The sequence below is a fragment of the Oikopleura dioica genome, chromosome 1 (genome assembly GCF_907165135.1).
Source record: "Oikopleura dioica chromosome 1, OKI2018_I68_1.0, whole genome shotgun sequence".
Classification (NCBI taxonomy): domain Eukaryota; kingdom Metazoa; phylum Chordata; class Appendicularia; order Copelata; family Oikopleuridae; genus Oikopleura; species Oikopleura dioica.
Genome location: NC_137291.1, coordinates 11,701,596 through 11,728,143, shown reverse-complemented (window position 1 = coordinate 11,728,143; position 26,548 = coordinate 11,701,596). Strand labels below are relative to the sequence as shown.

Below are 26,548 nucleotides of genomic sequence, written 5' to 3'. Positions count from 1 at the left end.
AGGGGCAATTAGATTTAATACTTTCTGCTCGTATTAGAGGATCATTGAATTAATAAAGATTAATACTGAAGATAAAAAATCATCCAGTCATTATTCTTTTTGCTCTGTGAATTTTTGTGAACAAACTTGATTTATAGACTTTAAATTATAGACTGTAATAATTTATACTAATATAATTTATAATGATTTCGTTAAGTAAATAAAGAATAATAAAAAGTAATTATTCATTATTTGTATCAACTCTTTTGGTTTAAATTCCTTTGAAATTTATCTTCAGATAAGCTTTCACCTTTAGAAATTCTTCAATCTCCTAAGGAAGTGCTTTTCATTTCAGCGGGCGCGCTCCGTTGCGCCCCCATATTTTGGCTAGTAGCGAGTGTGGTATCCTGGCCCTCGGGCGGTGCTAGACTTTTGTCCCCCCAGCCAGTTGTTAGTACTCAAAAGAAAATGGATATTCATCAGTAATGATGAGCGAAAAATATGGACCATCTTTTCTTAAATAAGTTAGTTTTCAAAGCAAAAATGTTTTGCATTTGCATTATGCATTTATTATCTCCGCTTCTTATATGCTCCTTCTTTTATCCCGACTGAAGAGTTGCAGTCTGCGAGGTTGTTGTTACTGTTGTCGAAAGTACAGTAGTTGTCGGTAACTCAAATGCATTAAAAAAGTTGGAGAGGAGGCGGCTTTCAGCTTGCATTATCTTCACTCGATTTTCGATCTCCTCTTTCTCCAATGTTCTGTATTCTTCAATTGTATCTTTGATCCAGGAAATATATCTGGACACTCTCGTGTAAACCCCAGGCTTGTCGACTGTTTCGCAGCTCAATCCCCAGCTAACTAGTCCTGACAAATGCAGATTCCGTTCCCCATCATAGCAAACCAGTGGCCCTCCGAAATCTCCCAGACATTTGCCTTCCGGTGCCGACCAGAGTCCAGCGCAAAGGGAGAAGTAATCGTCGAAATAGGGACCGTAAGTATCTTTACAAAGGCTTAGATAGTCTTCCTCTTTTTTTTAATGTTATTTACGAAAGTTCAGTATTAGCCGGTTCATTTGGTATTCGAATTACTCTTGGAAAACTCAAGAGAAAATCCAATATTAATCCTTCCAACACTGATCACAAGTTATTCTAATACAAGATACTCCTCTTTCTATGATCGAGATCAATTATGCATTTTGCGCCGAGTGCAGGTATAATAAGAAGCGCTTGTATAAGTTATATAGAAGAGTTATACAGTATAACACGGAGGCAGATAATCAACCTCCCAGAATTCAAAAATGCGATTTTTAGCTATTATTTTTCTTGCAGCTCCTTCCTCCGCCAGCTGGTTAGGTTCCGGCCGGAGCAATTTCAACTACTTGAACAACTATTTCTCCAGAGGTTTCCAAGAGGACGGCGATCTCGGATCCCCAATGGGGATGGGTTCAAACTTTCGATTACTGAATAAGATTGAAAAACGTTAATTCCCTGTAAATAAATGACTGTCACTAAAAAAGCCCTTTCCTGGTCGACCACAAGCGCGCAGGTCCATGATTGAAACTTGAGCTTCGCGAAGGAGGCTTTTTGGCTTCTTTCCTCGAGCAGTTCCCCAGCCTTTTTAGGAATTTAATACAAAATGACATGGATAGCAATTAGTTTTTATAAGTCTTCCACGTTTAGGGAAACGTTTGTTCAATGGAAGCTTAGCTTCATTAATACACTTTGGATAATGAGCGGAAGTTCTTTGTAGCAGCAGGATTATCATTTCGAGAGCCCACGTTACGCACGTACATATGCAATTAGCTATTGTTTAAAGAAGAAGAAAATACGAATTACTCCATCATTTAAAAGTGTTGTCGATCTTATCAGCAGAAGATAAAAAAATCCTTCAAATTTTAGAAATTTTTAATTCAATTCAGTTGATGCTAGATTTCCTGGGTCATAAAATTATAGAGATGAGTTTTAGACGCTGAAATTTTGGCCATATTTCAAGCTGATAAGGGTCTTGATCTGGCCTGTATTGGGATTTTCCATCATTCTCGTCGAAAATACGATCGTCAGAGCCATTGATGGAGACATATCTTTTCGATTTGGAAGCAGCAGTTTTTTCCTCTACGGTAGAGGCTCTACCTAAGAATCTAAGGCTTAGATTGCATCCTTTTTTTAGGATACTGATGATTTTGTAGATTACAACTTAAAATTTATAGCGTAAGAGGAGCCCTAATTTAATTATTTTCTAAGAAAAAATAACGAGAATTTTAGGAACCTACATTCAACTTGGTCATTTGTTTGCAATGAAATATTCAAAAAAAAACAAAGTTTTCTGAACTTGAGTCAAGTCGAGTTCCGGACTATCAACAATTCTAATGCCATCTTGAAGAAATTTCCTTCATGATTTTTTTGCGACATACCGTATGTAACATACGGTATGTTACATACGCTTATGGATTACGAAGTTGACAGGATTAGCTTGACGAACTATGTCTACTCGTCAGTATACGTGTAGCTGAATTTCTACTGGCTAACGAAAGGGGATAATCGAATAAATAAGACAACGCTAATTATTTCTAGTGCGCACGTTAATATGCATAAATGTAAATAGGGCACACATAAAAGGAACGCGCGCATTGTTCGTTTCACAAATTCACTCGACTAGAAACTAAGAAAGCAAAAATGAAATTTTCAAATTTTTTCATCCCCGCTGTTTTTGCTCAGCAATACTCTTGGGAAAACCTGGTCAACATCGATGACCCTAGAAGCTGCATCATTTGCGACGAGCAAGGAGCACCAGAAGATGTCTACCTCAAATGCCAGACAACAGGACTTAGGTCGAAATATTATTCGCGCTAGAAAGAGCTCTTTTAAGCCCTTCCTTTTTTGCTAAGTTGAAAAATATCTTGACCCATCTAAAAGGAGCGATCAAGCAGTGCGGTAAGTATCAGATCTGCGAATTCACCGAAAGACGCAACAACGGACAGGTGCAGATCCACAGCCAGTGCAAGCAGAAGCGATCCTGCAAGATCGAAGCAAAGCACAACAAGACCCAGTGCAAGAAAAATGGGCAGAGAGACCGTAAGCTACCGTTCTTTAAAAACAGCACTGATGAATTTAGGCAACGGAGTGTTGGTTTCTTCGACTTGTCGTCAATGCTTCCCCAGCGCGTTGATTTTCACGCAGGTGCTTGGAATGCTCGAAACTGGATCTTACCCGCATACGATGTTTGATACAAACTTTGATACTGTATTCCTCGCCTGAGGAAGAAAACGCTAAATAAAAATCATTCCTCTTTTTTATAAAAAAAATTGTTTCATTCAAAATTTGAAATTCCATTCCTGCGACAAAGCAATTTTCCCTTCGCTTTGGAATTCTGTCTGTCAGACAAATGCTTTCAATATCGTCAGAGTTCTCAAAGCCGCCATCGATTCTGATCATCCCAAGATCGTGAATTTTTGGATTTTTCTCTGAATAATCTGGCACGATGTGAAACTCACCTGAAGTGAGAAAGAACTTGTCCGAAGTGATGCGATTGTCCATTCTCCGTGGGTAGAAAATCTTTGCGAATTGAGCATTTCGGATGCACTTGGCAGTCGTGAGGATCCAGTTCTTGTCGATGATTGCACCAGCACAGTGACTTTCAAGGGTCAAAAGAGTCCCAAAACATATTTTCATGAATATTTCAATGAAAAAAATAATTTTCTAACCCTTGCTTGGCGTTTTTACTCCCCCAGACGCGCCAAATATTTCCAGTCGAACAATAAACTTCCAGTTCTCCGCCAAATCCTTTCCTTTTCTCTCCCCATCTGTTCTCAATAGCTTCGATTTCTCGCAAATTCCTTCGTTCAAGATCGTCGAAAAACTCAAGCTCAGAAAATGGAAAAATATCAGCTTCATAATTCGGAATCAAAGACTGGCCGAAAGTGATTATTGAATCAGGGAATGATGAGAAGAAGATGTTCCGAAATCGAGCGTGAAGGGGACAAGTCATTGCGGTGGTGTTGGATTAGCGCTGATTTTCTGAAAGATGCTTTAAAAATCTTCCAGCGTTGAACTTTTAGATAACTCTATAAATTGCCCAAAAGGTATTTTGTTACAGATTGAAAAGTTCATTTGGTTATCGAATTTATGAATGTCTTTTTTCGCTGCGCTCCTCGGTTTTCTCCTTTTATCAATTCACCCATTCGCAGGAGAATCGCGTCACTGATAACGCGTGGAAACTATTTCATCGAAATATGACAGTTCTCATTTCTCACAAAAACACGGACAGAGAGTGCAGATTTCTTTAATTTTTCTTGAAAATGGGCCCGAATCCTCCTCCCCCTCCAGGAGGACCTCCTCCTTCAAATCTTACCCCTCCTTCCAAGAAACGTCAAGATCAGGGATGGCGAGCTATTGGAAAATTCGACTACTCAACGGAAAAGTCTCCTTTTATCGAGGAGTTGCCGTAAGTTGCAAATGAAATATTTATTTTTATGACTATCGATTTTACTATCAGAAACAAAGAAATAAGTTTTCACCGCGAGAGATATAAATAATGAGATTTATCAATCAACTTTTACTTCCAGATTTGACAAGACGAAAAAAGCTCCGAAGATCTTGCTTGAAGTTTTCTACGAGGGCGTCGAGGAACCAAAAAGAGAAAGCTTCAACGGCACTGGAAAAAGGAAAACGCCATGGCATCTTGAGTTGAGCGAGCACTCGATTATACTTTTTTCAAATTTTATTTCAGTCTTGAAGGGATTCGAAAACTAAACGTCTGGGCCGATTTCACGGAGCTCCTTTCCGCCGTTCGATCGGAATATGCACATTTCGAAAACGTCACAGATTCTTTTGTGTTGCGCGGAAAAACGTCGGTCGGAGCTGCGAAGATTCCTTCGTTTGAGTTCAAAATCAAAAACATAGAATTCAAATCGACTGACAAGAACAAGACAGCGATACTCAGCATTCCAGATCCCAGCGATTTCAAGACCATCAGCTACATTCAACACCCGAAGTTCTCTCTTCAATATCGTCAAGTAGTCAGGCCTTTTGAAGTGTACCGTAAGTGAAAACAACTTGAACATTTTTTTATAAACAAATTTTCTTATTTATTCACCCATAAGTTCTTGGCGCGAAAACTTTAAATCTAAAAACATTGAACAAGATAAAAGAAAATGACGGATCGAGCCCCTTTTTTCTATAATAATGGAAGTTTTTGGTTCAACGAAACAGAGACGACCACAGCACAATCAAACTTATCCGATTATACAACAGTAATATCTTTTGCGCAACTAAATGATACTTTTGTGACTACTGAAAGTATTACAGTAACACCAGATCCAGTCATTAGTGAAACCACTCAAAGGATAGAAACTTCTTCCCTCGGTCAGATTTTTTTATATTTTTCTGGTCATTGAATGCATTCTAGTGAATTCAACCGAGAGCGAAATGGGGACGAACGCATCAACATTTGTCTTCAGAAAGTGCAATGATGCGTATCTGTTTCCCGACTGGGTCTGCTGCGAGTGGAACGTGAGCCACCCTAATTGCTCAACAACGACTACTACCTCTACTACGTCGACGACAACAACAACTACCCGAACTACGTCGACGACAACTCCGGCTCATGCTGAACTGATGGTCGGAGCTGATTACGACTCCGATGTCTACGACACTAAGGAAATCAAAGACATCCTCCCCATAGAACGGGTCAGTGAGGCAGAAGTTGCCAATTGCCTTTCTTTTGGCGATCCTTCCAACTTCTGCATTATGGCGAGCAATGGCTCTTTTTTAACGAGCTCATTCGATTGCTATGAGAAAAAGGAGTGCGACAAAGAGCCCAAAAACGCGGTGGGAATCAATTTTTCCTTTGGAGACAATTTTGACGGCGGGATCTTTGCAGTTTCTTATCAAGCTCCTCCGAAAATGAAAGCATCCACTTCTATCGAAGTGACCTCGCCTGTTCTCTCTGTGAATCTCCCAGAGCACATGAGCAAAAACATCAGAGAGGGCGATATCAATATGGTCTTCCCACAGCTTGAAAGAACCGGTGGAGATCGCGGCGGAAAGACAAAATGCGTCTTCTGGAATAGGGAACGAGAGGAGTGGGACACCAAAGGAGTTTCCCTGGTCTCGAAGAATGGCTCTCATGTTACTTGTACGACTGATCATTTGACGAATTTCGCCACGGTCCACGTAAGCTAACTTCCAAAACCTTTCCTATCTTTGAAATTTAGTATATGTACCCTGGTGCTGGTCGAGTGGACTCCAAAGGGCTTGAAATGACAAGCAACATTGTCTGCGGAGCTTCAATCGTCGCCCTCCTTGTCGTTATTTACGCGATGATCATGAAAATACGGGGTCAACGAGGCTCGCCGAGCATTTGGTCACGTCGATCGAAGCAGCCTATCTTGATCACGCATCTTTCAATCGCGCTCATTATGAAAATGACAGCGATTATGACGATGAGCATTTTCGATCATGTGACTATCTTCACGGCATCGGAAGAGCACATGTGCACTGGTTATGGAAAGGTTCTTGTCACGATGGTCCTGTTTGCCCAATTGGCGAGTCTCTGCTGGATGTCTTGGAACGGTTTTAGAAAAATTCAAGTAGAAAAATTCACCGTAAACTAATCTGAAACCGATTGTACAGTCAGGCAATCGATCATTACTTCAGCATCACTCGGGTAGCTGAAGGAGTTCTAGATTATCCCCAGTACTTCATGAATTTCCTGATCCTTCTCGGCTGGGGAACACCTCTTTTCGTGGTCGCTGTGACTTTGATTTCGTCCTTCAATGGAGTTGAAATTTTCGTTCCTCTAGGAATCGACGAGCACAAGTTTTGTTGGATCGACCAGGCCCTGGTTTATATCGTCTGGGTTATTCCCTTTGCTTGCTTTTTCATCTTGGTAAGTCTGCTCTCAATCTGTCGAGCTTACAATTACTAAGAACGTGTACATCTTTGGAAAAGTGATGTCAACAATCATTCAAATTCGGCGAACTGGAGGAGGTCTCAAGAGAAGTGATACCGATCGACTTCGCCGAGCTTTGCGCATTCGAGTATGTGCTCGCATATTTGAAGCACCTTCAATTCTTCTTTTTAGGACCAAACAAGAGTTGCTTCTGGGCTAGTAGTGCTCTTCGGAATTTCCTACTTTCTTGCCCCCTTCATGTACCGAGCTGATGAAGGTAATTTTTTCAAAAGTGAAATCTTACTAAAACATTAATTTTAGACAACGAAGGAGAATCACTGTACCAGTTGATTGTGACCTATACTTTTGTCATCGTCAACGGCCTTCAGGAACGCATTTTCATATATTTTCTTCATCATCTCATGATGGTAGAAACTGAGTATTAATAACGCGTAAAAAGGGTTTGTGGATTTTCATCTTCTACGTACTTTTGCCACAGCGACGCAACTGCTCCAGCTTAAGAGGATCTATGAGCATCTAATCGACGAAGGACATTTTTGCTTTTTTTTTATTACATGTCAGATTCAAAATTTCACATGTGTTTTCCGCTGCTGCTTATTTTTTCCTGTAAATAAACTTCGCTCATCCTCACTCGAAAGGATATGTTTATCTTTGAACTGGCTCGCGACGCATCATTATTAACTAAAACAGAACTATCAGACTATCAAAACACTGCAATAATAACTTCCCCTGAAGTCTGAAATCCTTCTGGCGGCGGGAAAAGTTTTAAAAATTCATCGCCCTTTGTTTGTGCAAGTAGCGCGCTGGATCTCTTCCTCCCGACAGAAATTAATCTTTCAGAACTCATTTCTTGCTCCTAACTTTCTTTCTCTCGGCTACTTCCTCCTACTGTTAACCCGACCGACAGTGACTTTAAATGACTCTTTGCATGATATTTGAGAAACATTTTTAGAGACACTTGTATGTAAGAGAATGGCATGCCACGTGCGGAGATTTCGATTTATTTGGTGCTAGCAGGAGTTATTATGGTCCCTTTAGGCTTTGTTACTGTTTTATTTGTGTATTTTTCATGTGAGTAACCGTTCAACAGGCCGCTGTTAGTTGAACTTTCTAGCATTTAATATTGGACTGGTGATCCCGACGGGTGTTACTGTTGGAGTTCTCGGTTCCGTACTGGCCTTTTACGAGTGCAATAATGCGAGTCAGGAGTCGCAGCAAGATTCCAGAAATGAGCTAGCATTATCGACTAGATCAGAATCAGTGGATAGTTTTGGTGCTCTCAGGTACCGTTTTTTTTGTAATGAAAAGGATATTTATCGTAGTCTTCTAGTCTCGATGTTCCTCGAACGCCCATAACTCCTCATAATTCAAGTCCAATACCAATTCGCCCTACAAAAGCTTATATTCCTGAAAATCAAGACTCCGAAGCCTACAAAACTGCTAGAAGAAGCTCAGACCATCATATTATTACGGTGTCAGAAAATTTGCCACAAAACGAATTTCCCGTGATGGTCTTCTGTTTCGACAGGCCGAGTATTGATACAAGTGAAACAGTTATTCCGCCTAATGTTCCCTCGATTTTCGATCACGGGCCGATCGTCGATACTAAAGGTAAAATTTGGACAAGAAAATTTTGTTCTAATTTGTTAGGTTTGCGCTATGATTCGAATAATTTTCGCCTCTTGCGGCCGTTTTGGAAAAGGAACCGCTTCGTAAAATCATCGGTCGCGCCGCAGCAATACTGACTGTTATTTACAACTCCCGAGCATTTAATTTTGCACGTGCCTTGACTTGAAACTATACTGTAAATCTCAGCCCCAGGACAACACCAAAATAAAGTTCATGATGATTGTCATAATTTTCAGCGCTATTTTATTTTACAGAAATAATCTATCAAGCTTTGTACAGAAGATTTTGGAAGAGCGATTTTTGGAATCAAGGAAGAGTCGTGTCCCAATCGTACATCGTCAGGAAACTGTCCCAATTGTAGTAACGATTACAGTTTTTCGTCGTGCAGCATTGTCTGAATTATGAATAGAACTCTTGAGAACTTTTCTGAAGGCTAAGAAAGAGTGTAGCAAGTATAGCTTATGATTTATCAGCTATTCTTTTTTGACTATCGGAGAAACTTTTACCTGCAAGTACTTTCACTTCCATAGTCAATCGGATTACACTGATAGTCAATAATCAGCCCAATATCTTTCGTTGGCGTGTCCGGCTTCTGGTTGAAATTTTGAAACTTGTTGTCCTGGCAAGCTTTGAGCTGCTTGCATCCCATGCTGATGCGCTCCGTTCTGCCGAAGCGCTTTCTTACCTCGATCTGGCACACGTGATTTGCGCCGTGGCAGATTTGCTCCTTACCTTTTCTCCAACAAGCATCGGTGTCCTTTTCATCGCACTGGAAGCAGCTCATCGTTGGGTCGGTTGGAAATCGCTGGAAAAGTGAAATTTTGAAGTTGAAAATTAACAATTGCTTACGTCAATTTTTCCCTGAGCAAAAGGAACGGGAATGCGTTTTCCCAGAAGAAAGCTTTTTGCTTGATTTTGAAGCTCAAACTAAAAAGTAAAGACAGCTGAAAGCAAGTATAGAGAAAAACCTTGTTTCGTAGGGACCAGAGCATATTTCTTTCCGAGCCCTCATTTATCAAATAATTCGTCATCGTTTCTCGCATCCCCAGATCCGTGACAGCTTTAGAATATTGCTTGACAAATTCTGTGTAGTTGAGCCTGCTTTCGGCTTCATCAATAGCCTGTTCTTCTTCCACTGGGGTTGGTATGCTATCAGCAGACTTTAGATTGACCTGGAACTTGGGTCCTTTTTTCTTCGCCTTCTTCGCTAATTTTTCCTGAAAAAACTGTTTGCACAAAGATTTATCGCTGTTCAACCTTTTCTTTGAGTTCTTTCTTTAGGCGTTTCCTCTCTTCTTTCTTTTGGAGCTTTGTTTCCTTGTCCATTTTTTGCCCAAGAGCTTAAAAATTATGATTGTCGACAAAAATATTATTTTCTTTACCGATCAGAAAAAGCAAAAGGAGAATTCTCATCGTTGAAAAAATGAATTTCTCTTCGGAAAAGTTCGGATGAAAATTTTAACTCACCCTTTCTTCAATAGAGCACTGAAGGATTGATGGAGGGCGCTATGATCATCTGCGATTATATTTCATGATTTAATAGAATTCGAAGGAGGATTATATTGGATTGCCCAAAAATATCAACACGTTATGTCCGGAAATGAAGCACTCAAATTTTAAACGTGGGTGGTCTGGATTCCGGAAGGACTTTTTCTTTATAAGGATTTTAAGGCTTTAATTTTCGCTGGACGGAAATGCACTTATATCGATGGACCATGGGCAAACACGTTGCCAGAAGATGGATATAGATCTATCGCTGGCTTTCAAATTGGCCTACGTGATTATCGATTTCTTTGTCCGACTTCAACCCGGTTTCTTTCCCACTTTTGCTTTCTTTCCCGTAGCGGCTTTACTTTTTTCAGCAAAAATGAGGTTTTTCGCCTCGTTATTATTCAACAACTAAATAAATTTCTAGCGAGAGTCAAGGAGAACCATCACCAGCGATAACCAAAGCACAGATAAGGAAACGAGTGCAAAATGCGAACAGAGGAACCCCAAATGCGAATCAAGGAAACATTCAAGAGAGCATGTGGAAATTTTACTCTGGAGATTCTCCTGGAATGAAGGTAAACTTTTTTCTTTTTTTTTATTACAAGCAAAAATGAATTTTAATCTTGAATCGAATTAAGATTGGACCGGTTCCAGTTCTAGTGGTATCACTCCTTTTCATCGGTTCAGTCTTCATAATGCACATGTGGTCAAAATACAACAGACTTGGTTCATAAAATAGAAGAGTCCGCCTCCAGATCTCATCATCATTAGGATATGACATCTCAACTTTGTTACACAACTGTCAAATTACTTCTCGTTCTGTCCATCCCATCAAATATAACATCAAACGACATAACTACGAACGAACCACAATCACACCTAAATCTACCAATAATGCCATACGAGCTCAAAGGATTAGCCATAAGCGTGAACAGGGCTTATCCCTTGAGCGGGAGTTTTTATGAATTTGGAATTTATTAAATCGAATTGAAGAAAATTTGGAGGCCGAAATTGGGTTAATTATGGTGATAAAAAGAGAGTACAGGTTTAGAGATTAAATAATAAGCTTTAAATAGATAGAGAATATATAGAAATTTTAGTCGGCGAGGAGAAGTGCGACGCCACCAAGGACCCACTTGTTTGCGGACTCCTTGGTCTTGAGGTTGAAGGTCCAGACGTAGTTTGGTCCTCGGTCTCGGGTCTTGTAGACGGGGCACTCGTACATGTTCTTGGTTTCAAGACGGTCTAAAATCAAAATGAGACTTCATTTCATGCGACAAACTTACCAATGGGGACAGCCTTGACGAAGAGAACAGGCATGGCTGGGGTGAGTTCCTTGAGTTTGGACTCGTTGATCGAACCAGCTTGAGTATCCCATCGAGCACCTTCCATGAACAAACCGTGGATGTAAGCACCTTCTCGTGGAGGAGCGTTGATATCGTCCTTGGCTTTCTTGAGGACATCGACGGACAGAGCCATTTTATCCAGAGGCCATTCGTTCTTTCGCGCCATCGACTGCATAATAGCAGTAAGGAAGGACTGAGGGTTGAAGAGACCACCAAGCCAGAGAGAGTTGGGCATGACGAAGTCAGCGGACCAAGCGTCGAGGTCCTTGATTCTGTTGAGCAAGTCACCATACCAGGCGGTCAAACCAAGCATAGATGGGTAGGCTCGTTTCTGCCAAGTTTCGGGAACCTGATCGACGAAAAAGGCATTCATGAGCGCTTCCATTTGAGGAGTGATTGTCAGTTCACCCTTGAGACCCAAGTTCACGGCCTTGAGCGATCGACGGATTTCGTTGATCAGAAGATTCATACGCTCGCATTCCTGAAGGGCAACAACAGTGTATGGAGTGATTTCTTCGACCTTGCTTTGCATTTCGTAGAGGTTGAACTCGTCGGGGAGTTTTTCCATGATATCGTCAAGCATTTGTTTGACCTTTTCTTCCATGGTCATCGCGCCAGAACCAGATCCGCCAGAATCCTTAGGCTGCATTTCAAGCAATGTTCGGAAGAGTTCTTCGGAAGTCTTCGTCAACACACCAATTTCAGCGTTGGGGTGAAGGCCATACAAGTATGGAGACTCTGGAGGCAAGTTTTCGTTGACGTAAGCGTGGTAACCGTTGTAGTCCATGTTAGATGGAACAGCGTAGCCAGGAGCGAGGTAGAGCTCACCTTCAAGCTGATCGGGGTGCATGTATTCCTGAAGATAGGTTCGGCAAAGACGTCGATCCCAATCATCAGTAATATGTCCACCGTACATAATCTCGCCAAAGAGGTATCGAAGATCGTCCCATGGGACCTTGGAGTTGACCTCCAAATAGTTTCGAAGGACGTCAATGGAAATTGTAAGATCACCAACGTTGAATGGGTATGGTCGGTTCCAACCTTGAGGTCCGAACTTTCGTCGTTCACAAACAACAGCGTGGAAGTAGCAGACTGAGTTGAGGATTGACTTGAACTCGTTCTCTCGCGAGCAAGATTCCATGGTTTCTTGATCGAAGTTATCGAGGGCCTTGTGGAGATTGGCAAGGATACCGGTTGGAGGTTCGTTGGTAATCTTGATGGAGTTCTCAAGAATACCCTGAGGCATAATGTGAGACTCTCGAGTACCAGCAGGCTCAGCAGAAAGATACATTCGGAAATCAGGGTGAGATCCGATGGCGTAGTTTTCAAGGAGCTTTTCAAGAGTTGGAAGCCACTTAGAGACCAGATGGACGTTCTGAAGAATGACCCAGTGACCTTCTTTAGCAGCAAGTTCCATGGCCTGCTCAGCGACGATTTCTTGACCTTGACCAAGAGAGACGTTGTGGAAGTTTCGCTTGTCGAAAGTAAAGCCGATTTTCTTACCGACAGCCTCGACATCCTTGAGGGGATCGACACCAGGGGAGAGAATGAAGAAGCAAGGAGTTCCAGGACCGGTTTCTTCATATGAAGTAGCGAAAGGAACAGCTCGATTTTCTGTGTACTTGGGGTGAAGTTTCTCACCGATAAACTCGGTTACTGCGTATGTCATTCGATCAGGTCGGAAGCAACGCATCATGCAGAGTTTCTGAAGTGATGACTTGCTCTTCCATTCTTGAGGGAATTTTTCCTTCTCGGGACATTCAGATTCGATGAATTTCTTCCATCGCTTAGCAGATCCTTCAATATCTCGATCGAGACCGCGGAATTCTTCCATGTCAGACAGAGTCTTGACACCGCCCCAACCAATGTTGGACAAGAAATCAACTGGTGATCCTTGATCGGGCTTAGCAGGGAATCGGAGAAGGAAGTCCAGCTCGGCTGGGTTGATTTCACCTTTGTTGAGCAAGATCTGGAAAGCGACTTGCGCGGTAAAGGTAAGCTTGTCCTTTTCGAAGAGACCTCGAGTGGCGTAGACGTAAACGGAGAAGGTGACGGAGTCAATAAGGTTGTTGACTCGCTGTTTGACCTGTTCAGCTTTTTCGGCTTTCTCGATGGACTTGGCAAAGACGACGTTGAAGGCCTTGAGAGAGAACTGGTACATGGGATGAATCTTGTTGAGATCATCAAGAATGAAATAGAGAAGCGAGGCTCGGTTAGCAGCAGATCGATAGTGCTCACGAGCTTCGTTAATGTTCTGTTCGGTAACCTTTGCTTCCTTGACTTTCACCTCAATTTCTGTAGCAGTCTTCTTGGTAATTTCGAGATTTTCGACAAGTGCAGTGTCGCCGAGGAAATTTCCAGAAGCAGAAGACAGACGAGCGAGGAGATCATCTTCGAGTCTCTTCAAAGTAATCTTAAACTCATTCTGTTGTGTGGTGAGTTCAGCCTTGAGCTCTTCGAGATCAGGACGTTCAGCACGGACGACATCAGCGAGGAGCTGATCTTCAAGACCTTCTCGAGTGACGGTAAAGTTGATCAGAGTACACTGGGCCTGCATTTCGGGCTGGTAATGAGGATTGGCCAATTTGGTGTGAAGAATGAGTTTGAAGTTGGGATGGTAGTCGACTTCCTTGTCACCAATTTTGATGTATCGACCCTTTTTAATGGTGTTTCGTCCAAGCAAAGGATCAAGGACGGGATCGGTGTATTCAGGAAGATTCTCAATCAAAACCACATCACCATTTGACACTGATCTTTCAATGGTTTCGAGGTAACCTCGTGTTCCAAGTCGAACAATTTGGAATTGTTTTCCTTCATATCGTTTCTTGATCCACTTGATACCCTGGAGCTGAGGATCAACCATAAGTGGCCATCGCTCACAGTTGCAAAGAATGGTAGCATTTTCTTTGGACATACGATCGGCTGGGAGACCTTCGTTGTTCCAGGAAGCGACATCAGCATCATCGGTCAACATAGAAATTGGGTCGAGATCTGGAGTGATAGGGATAGGAGTTGAAAGTTTTCCGATGAAGGGCAAGAAACACTCGTTCATCATCTCAACTCGATATTTCTTGGTGAAGTAACCGAAGTAAGAGACGAAAGCTGTAATGAGCAAGACATCACCAGGAAGCATTTTCTCCTGTTCTTTGAAAAGAGCAACGGACTCGGCCCATCGGACATTTTCGGAGGCGAGACCACCGACAAGTCGATTGGCGAGAGAGATGGTAGCTTGAGTTGCATCGGCTTCTTGCTGACAACGAAGTTTATCGTTCGTTGCCTTTTCGAACTTGGCGTTAAGCTCGGCCATGTTGTCGTTGAGTTCCTTGAGTTTAGCTCTGATACCTTCGAGTTTCTCAGTAGCAGCAGCGAGATCGGCGTTGGCCTGAGCGAGCGCATTACGCTTGGGCTCGACGTCACAGAAGATTCGGTAGAAAGAGACAATATTGATGACCCACGAACAAAGACCGGCACCAGCAGATGACTTGGCCTTGATAAACTCAGGGTTGAAATCAGGATCGTCGAGGTAAGGCTGAATAGCCTTGAGACAAGTCTCGGGGATGTTTTCTTTGTCATAATTAACAAGGGCGTCGAGGAACTGACCAACGTTAGCCATGGTGGTAGATTTGGCGGCCTTCCATGATCGATCTTTTGGAACCTTTCCGCCAGGAGCGAGAAGGACCATGACACCAGAAACGACGTTGACAACGGCAGGTGGTGGAGAACCGAAGGACTTCAACTCAGTCAAGTTATTCTTGTTCAAAGTGTTCAAGGCTTCTTGGGCAGCAACAAGGGCTGGTTCGGCGGCGGCAAGATCACGTTCACAATCTTCTCTTTTGATGGAGACTTCTTTGTTGATAACAGCGACTTTTTCTTCCTCAACTTCGGCGAAGGCCTTTTCTTTCTCGACAATTTCGGTTTTGATACCGACTTCGACAATAAGTTTATCAGCATTTTCGTTTTTGATCTTCAACTCAACTTCTTGCGAGGCCAGTTTTCCCTTGAGATCGTCGACCTGAGCAGCAGTAGATTGAAGTTTCTGGAGACCATTTTCCAAACGTTCCATTTTTGCGAGAAGTTCTTTCTTTTTCGCTCGCAAAAGATTTTCATAGAGTTTGATCTGCTCCAAGAACGACTTTGGAGTCGTGTAGTTGTATTTTCTGTCGTTTTCAAGATACTGATTGGATTTTTCATTCACAGTCGTATGGACGAATGCCATAAATTCAGATACCGAGACCTTGAGTTCCGCGGGTACTTCTTCGATTTCATTGAGCAATCGAAGTGATACAGATCGTAGGGCATCAGCGGGCCACTCGTGGAACCAATCAATCGAAGTGCAGTTGACAAGAGCTGGGAACTTTCGTGCTCGGACTCGAAGTTTAACACCGACTGGTGAAAAGCAAAGAACGACCTTGAGTTGTCTTCGAACTCGTTCAATGAAGAATGACCAACAGTTTTCTCTTGAATCTTCCATTCCAGTTGCTTTTACATCGTTTCGGACGCCAGAAATAATTTCTTCCAATTCATCATCAGCAAACAGATCCGGAATTTCACCAGAAGCCAGTAAATCGTTGATAAGGACGAGGAAATCTTCCTGAGGCACTTGAGCGTCTGTCATGAGGAACATAACAGGTTGATTCTTGACACCAGCCTTGATATACTGAGATGCAAGGTCGACCTTGAGATCAGAGATGCTGTAGCCCTTTCGCAATTGAATTTGGAATACGTCCAAACTTGAGATAAAGGCGGCTAGTCGTGAAAGCGACTGCTTTCCTGAACCACCAACACCAACGAGAAGAGCATTTCCACGAGGCATTTCCAAGATTCGACTGATTCGCAAGATATGGCTCATGGCGTCTTCGAAAAGAACAAGATTCATGGCGGCATTGACATCATTGTAGCTGTCGAGAGCTTCGGTAAGAATCTTATTGATTCCTTCCCAGCTATCAATGGCAGCATATTTTGGCTCTCCGACTCCTTGAGCAAAGTGACAGAATTTAAGAGGCTGAGCGAAAAGTTCCTCTTGATCGAGATCGCCAAATTCTTTCTTGCAGATTTCCTGGAGAAGGCCTTCGTATGTTTCGATATCGGTCTTCTCCGTGAATTTATCACAGTAGACTCGAGTCGCTTCGTGCATGTAAAGTCGAGCAATGGAGGCAGGAGTCTTGAACACATCTGTGCCAGAGAAAAGCATACCCTGGAAGATGTTTGATAAATCTCGAAGGTTAAAAATGTAGTGGAACTTGATGGCCGTTGGAAGGAAAGTAGTAGAAACCTTCGTGTGAACAGCAAGTGCCGCTTTGATAAGAGGCTCGACAATTTTCGTGCAGTTAGCGTTGAATTTGTTCATGCTCAAATGCTGGTCGAAGATCTGCTTGTAGATCGATTCCAAAGCATCGAGACCAGGGAAAGAGATGGCGAAAACGGAGAAGTGTCGTTGAAGTCGAGGATTGATGGTGAAAGAACCAGCGGTAGGGTTCATACACGAAACGTACTGACAGTTGTGGATTTCTTTGAGAGAAAGCTTGGCTCGATCATACCAGTGAGAGTAGTCCAAGTGTTGTCGAATGAGAGTGTGAGGCTGCACAGTGCCGTAAGTATCGACTTCGGGCATGTTCATATCGTCAATGAAGTAGACAAGTCGCTTTGATCCAGGAGGACCGAAATTTCGACCAGCTTTCTTTTCAAGAGGCTTCTCGAGAACACCTTGCAACATCATAGATGTAGTGTAGAAGTTAAAGGGAACATTGGCAACAACAAAGTCATCGCCAAGAGAGTTGAGCTTGGACTGAATCAATACAGTCTTACCAGAACCAGCGTTACCGACCAACATGACGGGCCGTTTACGTTCCATTAGCATGTCCATAAAGAATCGAACTCGAGTAGTTTCGGCTGTTGGAACCATTGTAGCCTGGAGTGGCATATCCGGATCGAAGACGAATTTTTCTTCAGCTGACATCTCAGACCAGTGAACAAATCGCTTGTCTTCAGCAATGTAGTAGTCGAAAACAGTTCCCTGAGAGGGGAATTTGATGGTTTTGAATTCTGCAGCCCACCACTTGGTGAATTCGACTCGATGATCGACGATCTGATCCTGGAACAAAGCTCCACCAAAAGCCCAGACGCAAGCCCAGACAAAGTAAAGCTCGTAGATATCCTTTGGTGACCCATCAGGAACATTTTCAGGAGTCAACAAGCACTCGAGCAGGTAGCACAGAGAGTTGAGGTAGGCGGTTTCTGGAATGGGAGTGATTGTCTTGAATTTGGTACGGAGAGCTTCAATACATGGTGGAACATATTTTTCAAAGAGAATGATCATGTTAGCTCGCTCAGCTTGAACTTCACGTGTGTCGATCCAAGAGGTAACGATAGGATTCCAACCCAAATCAGCGGGGTTCAAGAAGAGAATACCGGCTCGTGAGACAGTAGCGGGAGTAGCAGTTCGAAGATTGGAAATTTCGAAAAGCAGTCGCATTGTGCTGTTCAAAGGAATACGTTCGTTAGACGCAAGCGTCAAGACCTTGTTATCGTCCATAACAGTATTCAAAGACTCAATCCACATAGGATCGATATCACCATCGAGGAGAATCCATTTTGGACCGTCGTGAGCGATGAGAGCCATATCTCGCATGATGCAAGAGAAGAGACCATCTTTCCATTCTCGAGTGGCTGGATTAATAACACCGAAAAGCTCATCGTTTGTGACGGCCTTGGGGTTCAAATCAACACAGACTGGTTTTCGTTTCATATTTGCGTATGTCTTTTGGAGTGAAGCAAGAATCTTCGATTTACCAGTACCGGCGTTACCGATGACGAAAACGGAGTGACGGACGTTGAGCAATTCCTCGAGCTGGACGACCTTGAGGCAGAAGGAGTCTTCGGCCTGAAGCTTGAGATCTGTGACGGATTGTTTGACCATCGCCTCGAGTTCTGGAAGACGCTTTCTTGGGACATCCATTGATGGGAAAAGATCACCGATAAGACCAAGGAAGACGGGCATATCATCAGTGACGATCTTGGGAACATTGAAATCTCGAAGGGCTCTCATGAGAACCTCATCTTCAGGTCGGCCACGATCAGATCGCTTGAGGGCACCAGCAACGACGAGGACAGACTTGATAGCTCGGAGACCCCAATCGTAATGATCTTGCTTGGAAAGCAATTCTTTGCAAAGAGTGTAAAGTGTGATGAACTTCTTCGCCAAATACTTGGCGTCCAAGAAACCTTCAGCAAGCAACATGTTTTCGGCAATCAACTCGAAATCGGGGACGACCATAGCGCATGGTCGGAAAAGGGCCTTCAAGTTTTCTGGCAATTCCGTTCGACCGGCGTAACCAGGGTTCATAGTAATGAAAATACCAACGGACGGGACAAGGCTGATATCGCATCCTTCAAAGATGAATCGTTCTTTCTTGTCTCGAATGGCATCCTGGATACATTTGACCTGGACGGCGATGACAGACAACACTTCGACGGAAATTCGGTTGAACTCATCGAAGCATCCCCAGGCACCAGCCTGTGCGAGACCCTTGTAAATGGCACCGACGGATTTGTAATCCATCTGTTCGGAACAGTTGAAGACGTAGACCATGATACCGAGAGCTCGACCAAGATCCTTGGTTGTTTCGGTCTTTCCGGTACCAGCGGGACCAGCAGGAGCACCACCCATGATCAAGTGAAGTGACTGCGTAAGGGTAACGTAGCATCTATCGGTAAGAGGAGTGACGACGAGTCGAGGAGTGTTACCAAGGTATTCATAAGAATACAAGAACTGGGCATCACAGACGTTGATGTATGCATGGCCTTCGGCATCAGCCCATCGAGCTCGAAGCTGTCGCTGCCAAATGAAGTCCTGAGAATTTTCAGTCTTGTTTGCAATCAAACCAAGGACGACATCTCGAGCGTGCACATCAATGGTACAGATAGTCATAATCTTCTGTCGATCACCCTTGGTCAAGTCACCGAGAAGAAGAGTGATGAGATTGTTGAGCTGCTGAATCTGTTTCTTGCTGTAGTCCTTCATCGAGTTTTCATAACCTTCTTCAAGTCGACCGAAAGCCAGACCGACTTCAGTTGTCCACCAAATTTGCGTGACAGTAAGAGAGACTTGCGCGGCGTAGTCGAACAGCCATTTTTCTCGAGGTTTTTCTTCGTAAGTTTGAACAGCATCAGAAAGAAGAGCTCGAATGGTTGCTCTCATACTAGCCATAACTCTGTTGAGCCAGATCTCAACTTGTCCATCGCAATCGCACTCTTCGTTGAAATCGACATATTCTCGCTCAGAGGAGTACATACCAACGGCCATTTTGGAGGTGTCACTTGCAAACTTCAAATCGGTGGTATTATCGAACAGTTTTGCAAGATGACCAGCGATGACTCTTGGGTTGTTTCCATTGGAAAGAATATCCAAAAGATCTGTAGAAGAGACGAAATAGAATCGAGGGAAAGCCAATCGTTTGGTCTCAAGGTACTCAGCAAGAGATTTCTCACAAAGTGTAAGTCGATCTTGCATTGACTCGAGTTGTTCATAAAGGCCAGCCTTGTTAGTAGCGTAGACAACGTTGAGATTTGACTTTGCGTCTTCCATGCAAGCTTTGAAATCCTTGTCGATTCCATCGAAACGCTGAGAATCTTCGGGAAGCTGTCGACGAATATCTTCAGAGCCGATGAAAATTGACTCCAAGTAAGACCAGGTTCGCTGGACTTCAAGCCAGATTGTCATAACGGAATCAGTAGTCGAGAGTTTCTTCTGCCATCCAGAGACTTCCTCGAGGAAGTGAGCAATGTATTTCGATGTCATCAAGTTTTGGAGCTGAACTTGGTTGTCTTCAAGAGTTTCAACAAGTTCTTCGGTTGACTTGATAAGAATAGTTTTGGTTCGAGTGTGCTCATCGGTTTCAAAGACCATGACTGACCAGGTGGCCTCGAGATCTTGAAGCATCTTCTCCATACCCAATTCTTTGACGGATTTGTCGACAATTTCTCGGACAGTGTCTTCAAACTCGTGCAGATTGAGCTTGAGAAGATCGTTGAGATTAGTTTTCTCGTCCATAGTGAATCGGACGCCAGTGGCGTTCATGAGCTGATGCCAATGTCGATCTCGAATGGATGGATTCTGGAGCTCACCGACAACTCGTAGAGAAGTGATCATATTCTTGACAGCAGTTTCAAGGCCGTTGAACACATCCCATGATCGTGCTTCTTTGTCGACTTTTCGGATATCTTTCGCGAATCTCTTCGTGTCAGTTTCCATAGTTTCTACATTGATGTCAGCCCAAAGGGTTTTTTTCCATTCAGTCATTGACGATGTAACGATGTTGGTAAGATCCCAAACTTCCTTGACGAGACCGATATCTTTTCGCGATTGTTTGAGCTGTTTGAACTCAGGAACATTCACCTCGAAGAGATTGGCGTTTTGGCTAAGCTGAGCCATGTATTCTTCCATAGCATTGAGTTCTCTGTTGGCAATGTTGATCTCATCATATGGTGCGTCACAAGAGAACTGGAACATAGGAAGCTTTCGGAAGACTTCTCGGTGTTCGTATTGCTTAACGTCAAAGGCAGCACATTTCTTTCGAATGTCAGCCATTTCGACTGCTTGCAGAGGAGCAACTTCTTGTTTGGTCGAGACCATGATCTTTTTGGTGTTGTTCCATTTTTCTGGGAGATCCGAGAGCTGTTTGTAGACAGATTCCGGCATTTCGTGGTTGTAAGTTTTAAGAAGCTCGATGGTTGCCTTCAATGGAGCAAACATATTGTCGGTAGATTCGATACGGTCTTTACAAGCAATGATGTAGCCCATGATGTTGACCAATCCGTCAAAGTCACCCTCAACGACTTCGCTCTTGAGTCCTTCGTCGGTCTTGACGATGAATTCTTGAAGATCGGCAAGAGAGTTTTCGATGTGTCTGATAAGGTGCTCCTTGAACATGTAAGACCATTTCTTGATGATGTTGAGGAGAGACTGTTTGAAAGGCTTGATCGAGACTCGGAACCAACCATCAAAGATTTCAATAGCAGAGAATGCCGAGACTTGAGAGTAAAGATCTTCGTAAGAGTCGATTTGTTCTTTGAACTGGCTGAGCTCTGGTGGATTTTCTGGAACACCTTCGGCTCCGTGCGCTTCGATCTCTTCTTGGGTGAGAATGTGACCGTAGGTAAGGAACTGGTTGAGGAATTCCTGTCGATCGTCAATCCAGAGATTAGAGTAGACTTCAAAGTTGTCGCAGAAATTGTTGGCGTCGTTCATGACCTTCGTGACTCGGCCCATGATATCGCTGCGAAGATCGTTGAGCATATCATTATCTTCCATCAAGTTCTGGTAATTGTCTTCTCCTGCAACTCGGGTGACGAGAGATGCAATGTGGTAAATGTCAGCTAGAAGACCTTCAATGAGATCGTAGAAGCCATTGTGCACCTTTTCGTCAAGAGATGGTTGGAAGACCATGTCGGGCGATCGCAATTCAAGTTCAGAAGCAAAGAATGGTGAGACCTCCTTGCACATGTTTTCTTGCATGAATTCAAGAGAAGTGATAATGCCGTTGAAGAAACCATCGATGACCATCTCATCAATGTATTCTTTGTACGCTTTCCATTCGTCGGAATCTTCAGAAGCTTTGAAGAAACCAACATTTTCAGTGATGAGACTGTGGATCATCTGACCATCAGCTGTAATAGCGTCGTAACGTTTCTTGAGTCGATCAGCTCGATCGCCGAGGTTGAGAAGGCCAGGTTCTTTCGAATCGTGTTTTCTTTCGAAGATAGGACTTTGAGCCCAAACATCCATGATGTCTTGGATCTTGATGACATTATCCTTGGCCTTTTGAACTCGAATTTCAAGATCGGAAACGGCGTTGTAGATTTCAGTGATGTAAGCGTAGACGTCGCCTGACCAGTCGAGAGTGGTTTCACCCTGGTTGAGTTTTTGATCAATCTCGTCCAGTTGCGATGAGATAAGAGGGAATTCCACTTCCAAGACAGTCTTTCGAACTTTGTTGTACCAGTGGACTGTCTGTCGAAGAGAAGACATCCACTGTCGGAAGATGTCGTGCTTTTCGTAAAGCTTGGCTGCGGAGTCAGGAATGGTCTCCTCGCCCATGAAGTTCAAGTAGCGGACTTCGCGGAGAACAGCTTCCAACTTGGGGTTGAAATTGACTGAGATGAGATTCGTTTCAGCATCACGCTCGAGAAGAGGCTTCGACAAATTGAACTGACAATCGTCGTCGACGGTAGCGATCCATTTTGCGTACGTTTCCTTTTTGAATTCTTTGATGAGGTCAACCATCTGCTCGAATTTTTTGAAAATGATCTGAGCGTCTTCAGTTCGGACGAGAGGAGTGTCAACCAAATTGAATCGATCTCTTGGCTCTTGAATTCGTCGAAGAAGCTCATTTGCCCACTTGAGTTTGCCAGCGGTTGGAGGTTGATTCTTATGAAGAGGTGGGTCTTCATAGCAGCAGTCGTAAATTTCTTTGCAAGTGTTGAGTTCTTCATCGAAAGTTTCAAGAAGAATCTTGTACTTAGGATTGAAGTCTTCGGCGATAACTGGTCGTTCGATCAAGTTGCCAGCGATGGCAAGAAGCTTGAACATCTGGTCGACACTAGCGCAGTCGTCGAAGGCCTGGCAAAGAATCGATGCAAGTCGTCGGTCCATATCGTAAAGTTTGTCTTTGAACATTGCGTAAAGACCTCCGAATTGATTATCATCTGGGTCAAGAGGGTCAAAAGTGGTTTCTGACATTTTTTTGTGAAGTTCCTTCGAAAAGGATTAAAATTCGAATGAATAAGCACACCAAATTAATTACTAGAAATGTAATAAAAATCAAGTTATGGTGATTTATATGAGTTGATATCAAGGAAGAGTACGTTATTCTAAAATGATATAATATTATATCCTTTCCTGGAATTCTTCAAAGAGTACAACAACTTGAGCTGAAAGGGTTTGTCCACGGGTACCACCAATTTCAACCTTCTCCAAATTCATCAGCATCAGTGAGGATTGGAAGAACTCAGCAAGAAGGTCGACACGCTTAGCGAAGCGGTCAAATCGGTGGAAGACAAGGACGGGTCGGAAGTCCCAAAGAACAGGCTCGGCGCCATCAGTGAAGTAGGTGGGCAATTTTTCGCGATATTCAAAGTACAGCCGCTTGAAGTCGGTGAGGACTTTCTGTGCGATTTTGACTTGTTCGAAGGATTCGTCAAGCTCTCCTTTCAAGATGTTTTCAGGGTCGAGGAAGGTCTTCGTGATTTCGATGATGAAGTTACAGACTTCTTGCAGGAGGACGACAACTCGCGCGGGTGTTCTGTAGTAGTCGCATGATCGCCAGATCAGGGCGATAAGATGGTACAGCGCAGAGAGTTTTCTTTCGACTTCTGACATGTCAGTTTGTTCGATATCGTCCAACAAGGAGTTGAGTGGCTTCAAATGCATGGAAATGTCGCGAGCTTCTTCGAGGTGAATGCGCACATCGTCGTACATAGCGATGAGCGACTGGAAGTACGATGAGTCTTTTTCCTTGAGGATGCGACCCATTTTCTTGACTTTGGAGGAGACGAGTTGCTCGTAAATACAGTTGAGATTTGATGAAAGATCAGCCCAGAATTTCAATTCTTCTTGGGGACCTTAAATTTTCAATAAGTATCGAAACTCGTGCTTTTTCACTTTGCAATTAATTTTCTCAATTTGCTCAAAGACTATAGATTCTATAGTATAGAATTACCTGGATTTTTTCCGTCGATAAGTGCCTGTCCCGATTTGAGCTCCAAAACGCTCTTTACTTGATGAGTCCATTTGATGATGATTCCTTCGATTTTGTGGAGAACGTGCGAGAGATCGCCGTCGCTGCTTACATTTTCAACTCCAGCTGGCATTGGAAGCAGAGTTCGTCCTGAAAAAATTTTGTCAAAAAAGATCTCTAGAACAAAATTTGTTTATTGTCTGTAATGCAAGTTTACCTTTGACACTGCCGCTGATTTCATAAACCTCAGATTTGAGCTTGTGAACATGAGCTTGGACGTCACTGGAGACGACAGAGGGCCATGTAGCGAAGTTGTCATTGTATGAGAGGATGCCATCGACGACATCGTCAACGAACGAGGAAAGATGGTCAAGTGGAATTTGGGAGAGGTCACCAAAGGAGACCAATTCGGCGATTTTATCTTTTGGAATGGTTTTTTCCTCGCGCTGAAAAAGAGGCTGAGTTTCTAGAGCGCTTTCTGTTATCTTACCTTGAAGAAGAAGACGCCCTTGGTCTTTGAGCTCTCAGGGGGGATTTCGGAAGCAGTGAGCGCACCAGATCCCTGAGCGGTAATAATGAGCCAGAGTTTGTCCTTCTTCTCGAGGAAATCGAGGATTAACTGCTTTTGATCGTCATTGCCGACGAGCTTGCCCCACTTGTCGGCTTTGAGATTGAGTGTTCGTAACGTAAAGTCTTGGAAAAAATCCCATCTGAAAAATACCCATTGAAAAAAATCCCATTGTCCCAAAATTCCCAAAATGATTGATATTCAATATAAACTGCTTGAACCTGTACTTACCTAGGGTCTTGATCCCCCATCGCACCGTACTGTGTCGTTCAGGGAGCGATTTCGCGAATGAACCCTTTTTTTGAAAACACGCGCTCTTGGGATGACGTTCTAGAAAAATCGGAGAATTGAAAACAACAACGATACTTTTCTAAAACATCGGGCGGAGTAAAATCTCAATCTCAACAACAACTCTTCATTAGTAAGGCTCTGGAAAAGTGTTCTTTACTCGAAGTTGCATGAAAGAAAGACGATGAAATCGAGGATCCATCACCATGGCACTCGAGCATGCCGGGAAGAGTTCGAGTGCCTACCGCGCTTTGTCTTCCTTTATTAGTTTCATAATGCAAGAGGATCAAATTTTCAGCATCAGCATTTTTTCAAGGATCCTTCTTCGCTTTTATCTTTATATTTGATCTGAAATCATATCTAATGAAATCGGAAATTTATTCGAAGTAAGAATTCAAAGGACGCGTTCGTTGATGGCTCCATTTGGGAGTCTGCAGCAGGGGATTCGCCAGAAAACGTTGTTCATTCCAAGTTTTGTCTTTATAAATATAGCTCGGTGGTTTGAATTCATATATCACTCACGATTTGCATGATAAGCAGGCTGGCGAGTGATGTCATGAGGATGCAGCTAGGCGCGTATACCAGGGCGATCTCCTTGAATCCGACGAAGTTTCTGCGGTTGCCTCTTTCCGATGATGACTGAAAAAAATGTCTTAGTCTGCTGTGAAAGGACAAAATGGGAGTTACATGGTGAGTAAGCAGAGCGAGGTAGCTCATGTATCCGAGAAATGCGCCAATAAAGCCCATAAGTCGGGTCCAGCTTTGTCCTTGTTATTCAAAATTATTGAAAAATCTTCGGAACTATGTTGATCTATGAGACTATCTTAGTTACTATATCTGCCACGGTTTCATTTTGACTCTGTGCATTCTCTCTCTATCTCTAGGGTTAGGGAAAAGCTTTTATTCAAAATTCTCTACTCGAAATGGGTTGAAATGCACTTTTCTTGTTAAAAATATTCATAACAAATCTTGGATAAAGTTTGCTGTTCATGCTCTCTGTCACTTCTTTGTCTTTGGTTGAATGCTTGATATGATAGACTCGGATTTATTTTAATGGGAGATTGCTGATGCAATACGATAAACGTATCTCAGCACATATTCATGTTCGGTTCCCATAGAAGCTGTTAAGATGAATAATTTGAATAACTCCCAACTAACTTGACTGCTAATTGGAATAAAACTTCAAAATTCATGCTATAAACTACCGGTTGGGATTAAAGCTGGTTAAAATTTTTGAGCCGATAGTGGTGTTATGCTTTATATTGGTATCATGAACAAATTTGTTAGAACATCCAGGATGTTACATCCTCCATTTCATATGGAGCGTTTCCTGGCGAGTGGAGGGTCGGAGAATACTCTCAGCAAAAAGCCGGTCGAGCTCTCGAAGATTATTTGTTCTATTCATTTTCATATTTATGAAAAGGACTTTCGTAGTTACATTTTCTTTTCGAAATATGGACGATATATCGGAATCGTTGCATTGCGAGATCGGTGCTTCCATGCAGTCCCATCTATTTCCTATTGCATCAAGAGCATTTATCTATTTCCAGATGATTTTGTAACGACGGAGAATTCAGACATAAACGACAATTTCTTTCTTAAT

At 42.9% G+C, this 26,548-nt stretch overlaps 5 protein-coding genes and 1 long non-coding RNA gene across 6 annotated transcripts; 3 read left to right on the top strand and 3 right to left on the bottom strand.

Annotated features, from left to right (window-relative positions):
- The first annotated feature begins 2,652 nt into the window (after positions 1 to 2,652).
- LOC145712166 (uncharacterized) lies at positions 2,653 to 3,251 on the top strand. Its single transcript, XM_081789853.1, has 3 exons — positions 2,653 to 2,824; positions 2,893 to 3,051; positions 3,092 to 3,251. Exons 1-3 carry the CDS (start codon positions 2,653 to 2,655, stop codon positions 3,232 to 3,234), a joined length of 474 nt encoding a protein of 157 aa, XP_081645979.1. The 3' UTR covers positions 3,235 to 3,251.
- A 989-nt stretch (positions 3,252 to 4,240) lies between these two features.
- On the top strand, positions 4,241 to 7,314 carry LOC145712165 (uncharacterized). The gene is made up of 9 exons (XM_081789852.1): positions 4,241 to 4,420; positions 4,542 to 4,661; positions 4,706 to 5,016; positions 5,384 to 6,150; positions 6,192 to 6,566; positions 6,614 to 6,865; positions 6,906 to 7,016; positions 7,061 to 7,145; positions 7,190 to 7,314. The coding sequence occupies exons 1-9, from the start codon at positions 4,275 to 4,277 to the stop codon at positions 7,312 to 7,314; spliced, it is 2,292 nt and encodes a 763-aa protein (XP_081645978.1). The 5' UTR covers positions 4,241 to 4,274.
- Positions 7,315 to 8,780: 1,466 nt separating this feature from the next.
- LOC145711244 (uncharacterized) lies at positions 8,781 to 9,714 on the bottom strand. Its single transcript, XM_081788973.1, has 3 exons — positions 9,368 to 9,714; positions 9,025 to 9,323; positions 8,781 to 8,912 (listed from the first exon to the last, which is right to left on the bottom strand). Exons 2-3 carry the CDS (start codon positions 9,300 to 9,302, stop codon positions 8,825 to 8,827), a joined length of 366 nt encoding a protein of 121 aa, XP_081645099.1. The 5' UTR covers positions 9,303 to 9,323; positions 9,368 to 9,714; the 3' UTR covers positions 8,781 to 8,824.
- Positions 9,715 to 10,302: 588 nt separating this feature from the next.
- On the top strand, positions 10,303 to 10,822 carry LOC145695279 (protein transport protein Sec61 subunit beta-like). Its single transcript, XM_081772282.1, has 3 exons — positions 10,303 to 10,390; positions 10,434 to 10,584; positions 10,648 to 10,822. Exons 1-3 carry the CDS (start codon positions 10,386 to 10,388, stop codon positions 10,741 to 10,743), a joined length of 252 nt encoding a protein of 83 aa, XP_081628408.1. The 5' UTR covers positions 10,303 to 10,385; the 3' UTR covers positions 10,744 to 10,822.
- Positions 10,823 to 11,103: 281 nt separating this feature from the next.
- Positions 11,104 to 25,020, bottom strand: LOC145701099 (dynein beta chain, ciliary-like). The gene is made up of 7 exons (XM_081778331.1): positions 24,889 to 25,020; positions 24,580 to 24,799; positions 24,307 to 24,535; positions 24,072 to 24,239; positions 23,255 to 23,973; positions 11,296 to 23,110; positions 11,104 to 11,254 (listed from the first exon to the last, which is right to left on the bottom strand). The coding sequence occupies exons 1-7, from the start codon at positions 24,906 to 24,908 to the stop codon at positions 11,106 to 11,108; spliced, it is 13,320 nt and encodes a 4,439-aa protein (XP_081634457.1). The 5' UTR covers positions 24,909 to 25,020; the 3' UTR covers positions 11,104 to 11,105.
- A 286-nt stretch (positions 25,021 to 25,306) lies between these two features.
- LOC145711417 (uncharacterized) lies at positions 25,307 to 25,702 on the bottom strand. The gene is made up of 3 exons (XR_014135185.1): positions 25,633 to 25,702; positions 25,468 to 25,584; positions 25,307 to 25,423 (listed from the first exon to the last, which is right to left on the bottom strand). It is a non-coding gene; the product is annotated as an uncharacterized LOC145711417 (long non-coding RNA).
- Between the last annotated feature and the right edge of the window lie 846 nt (positions 25,703 to 26,548).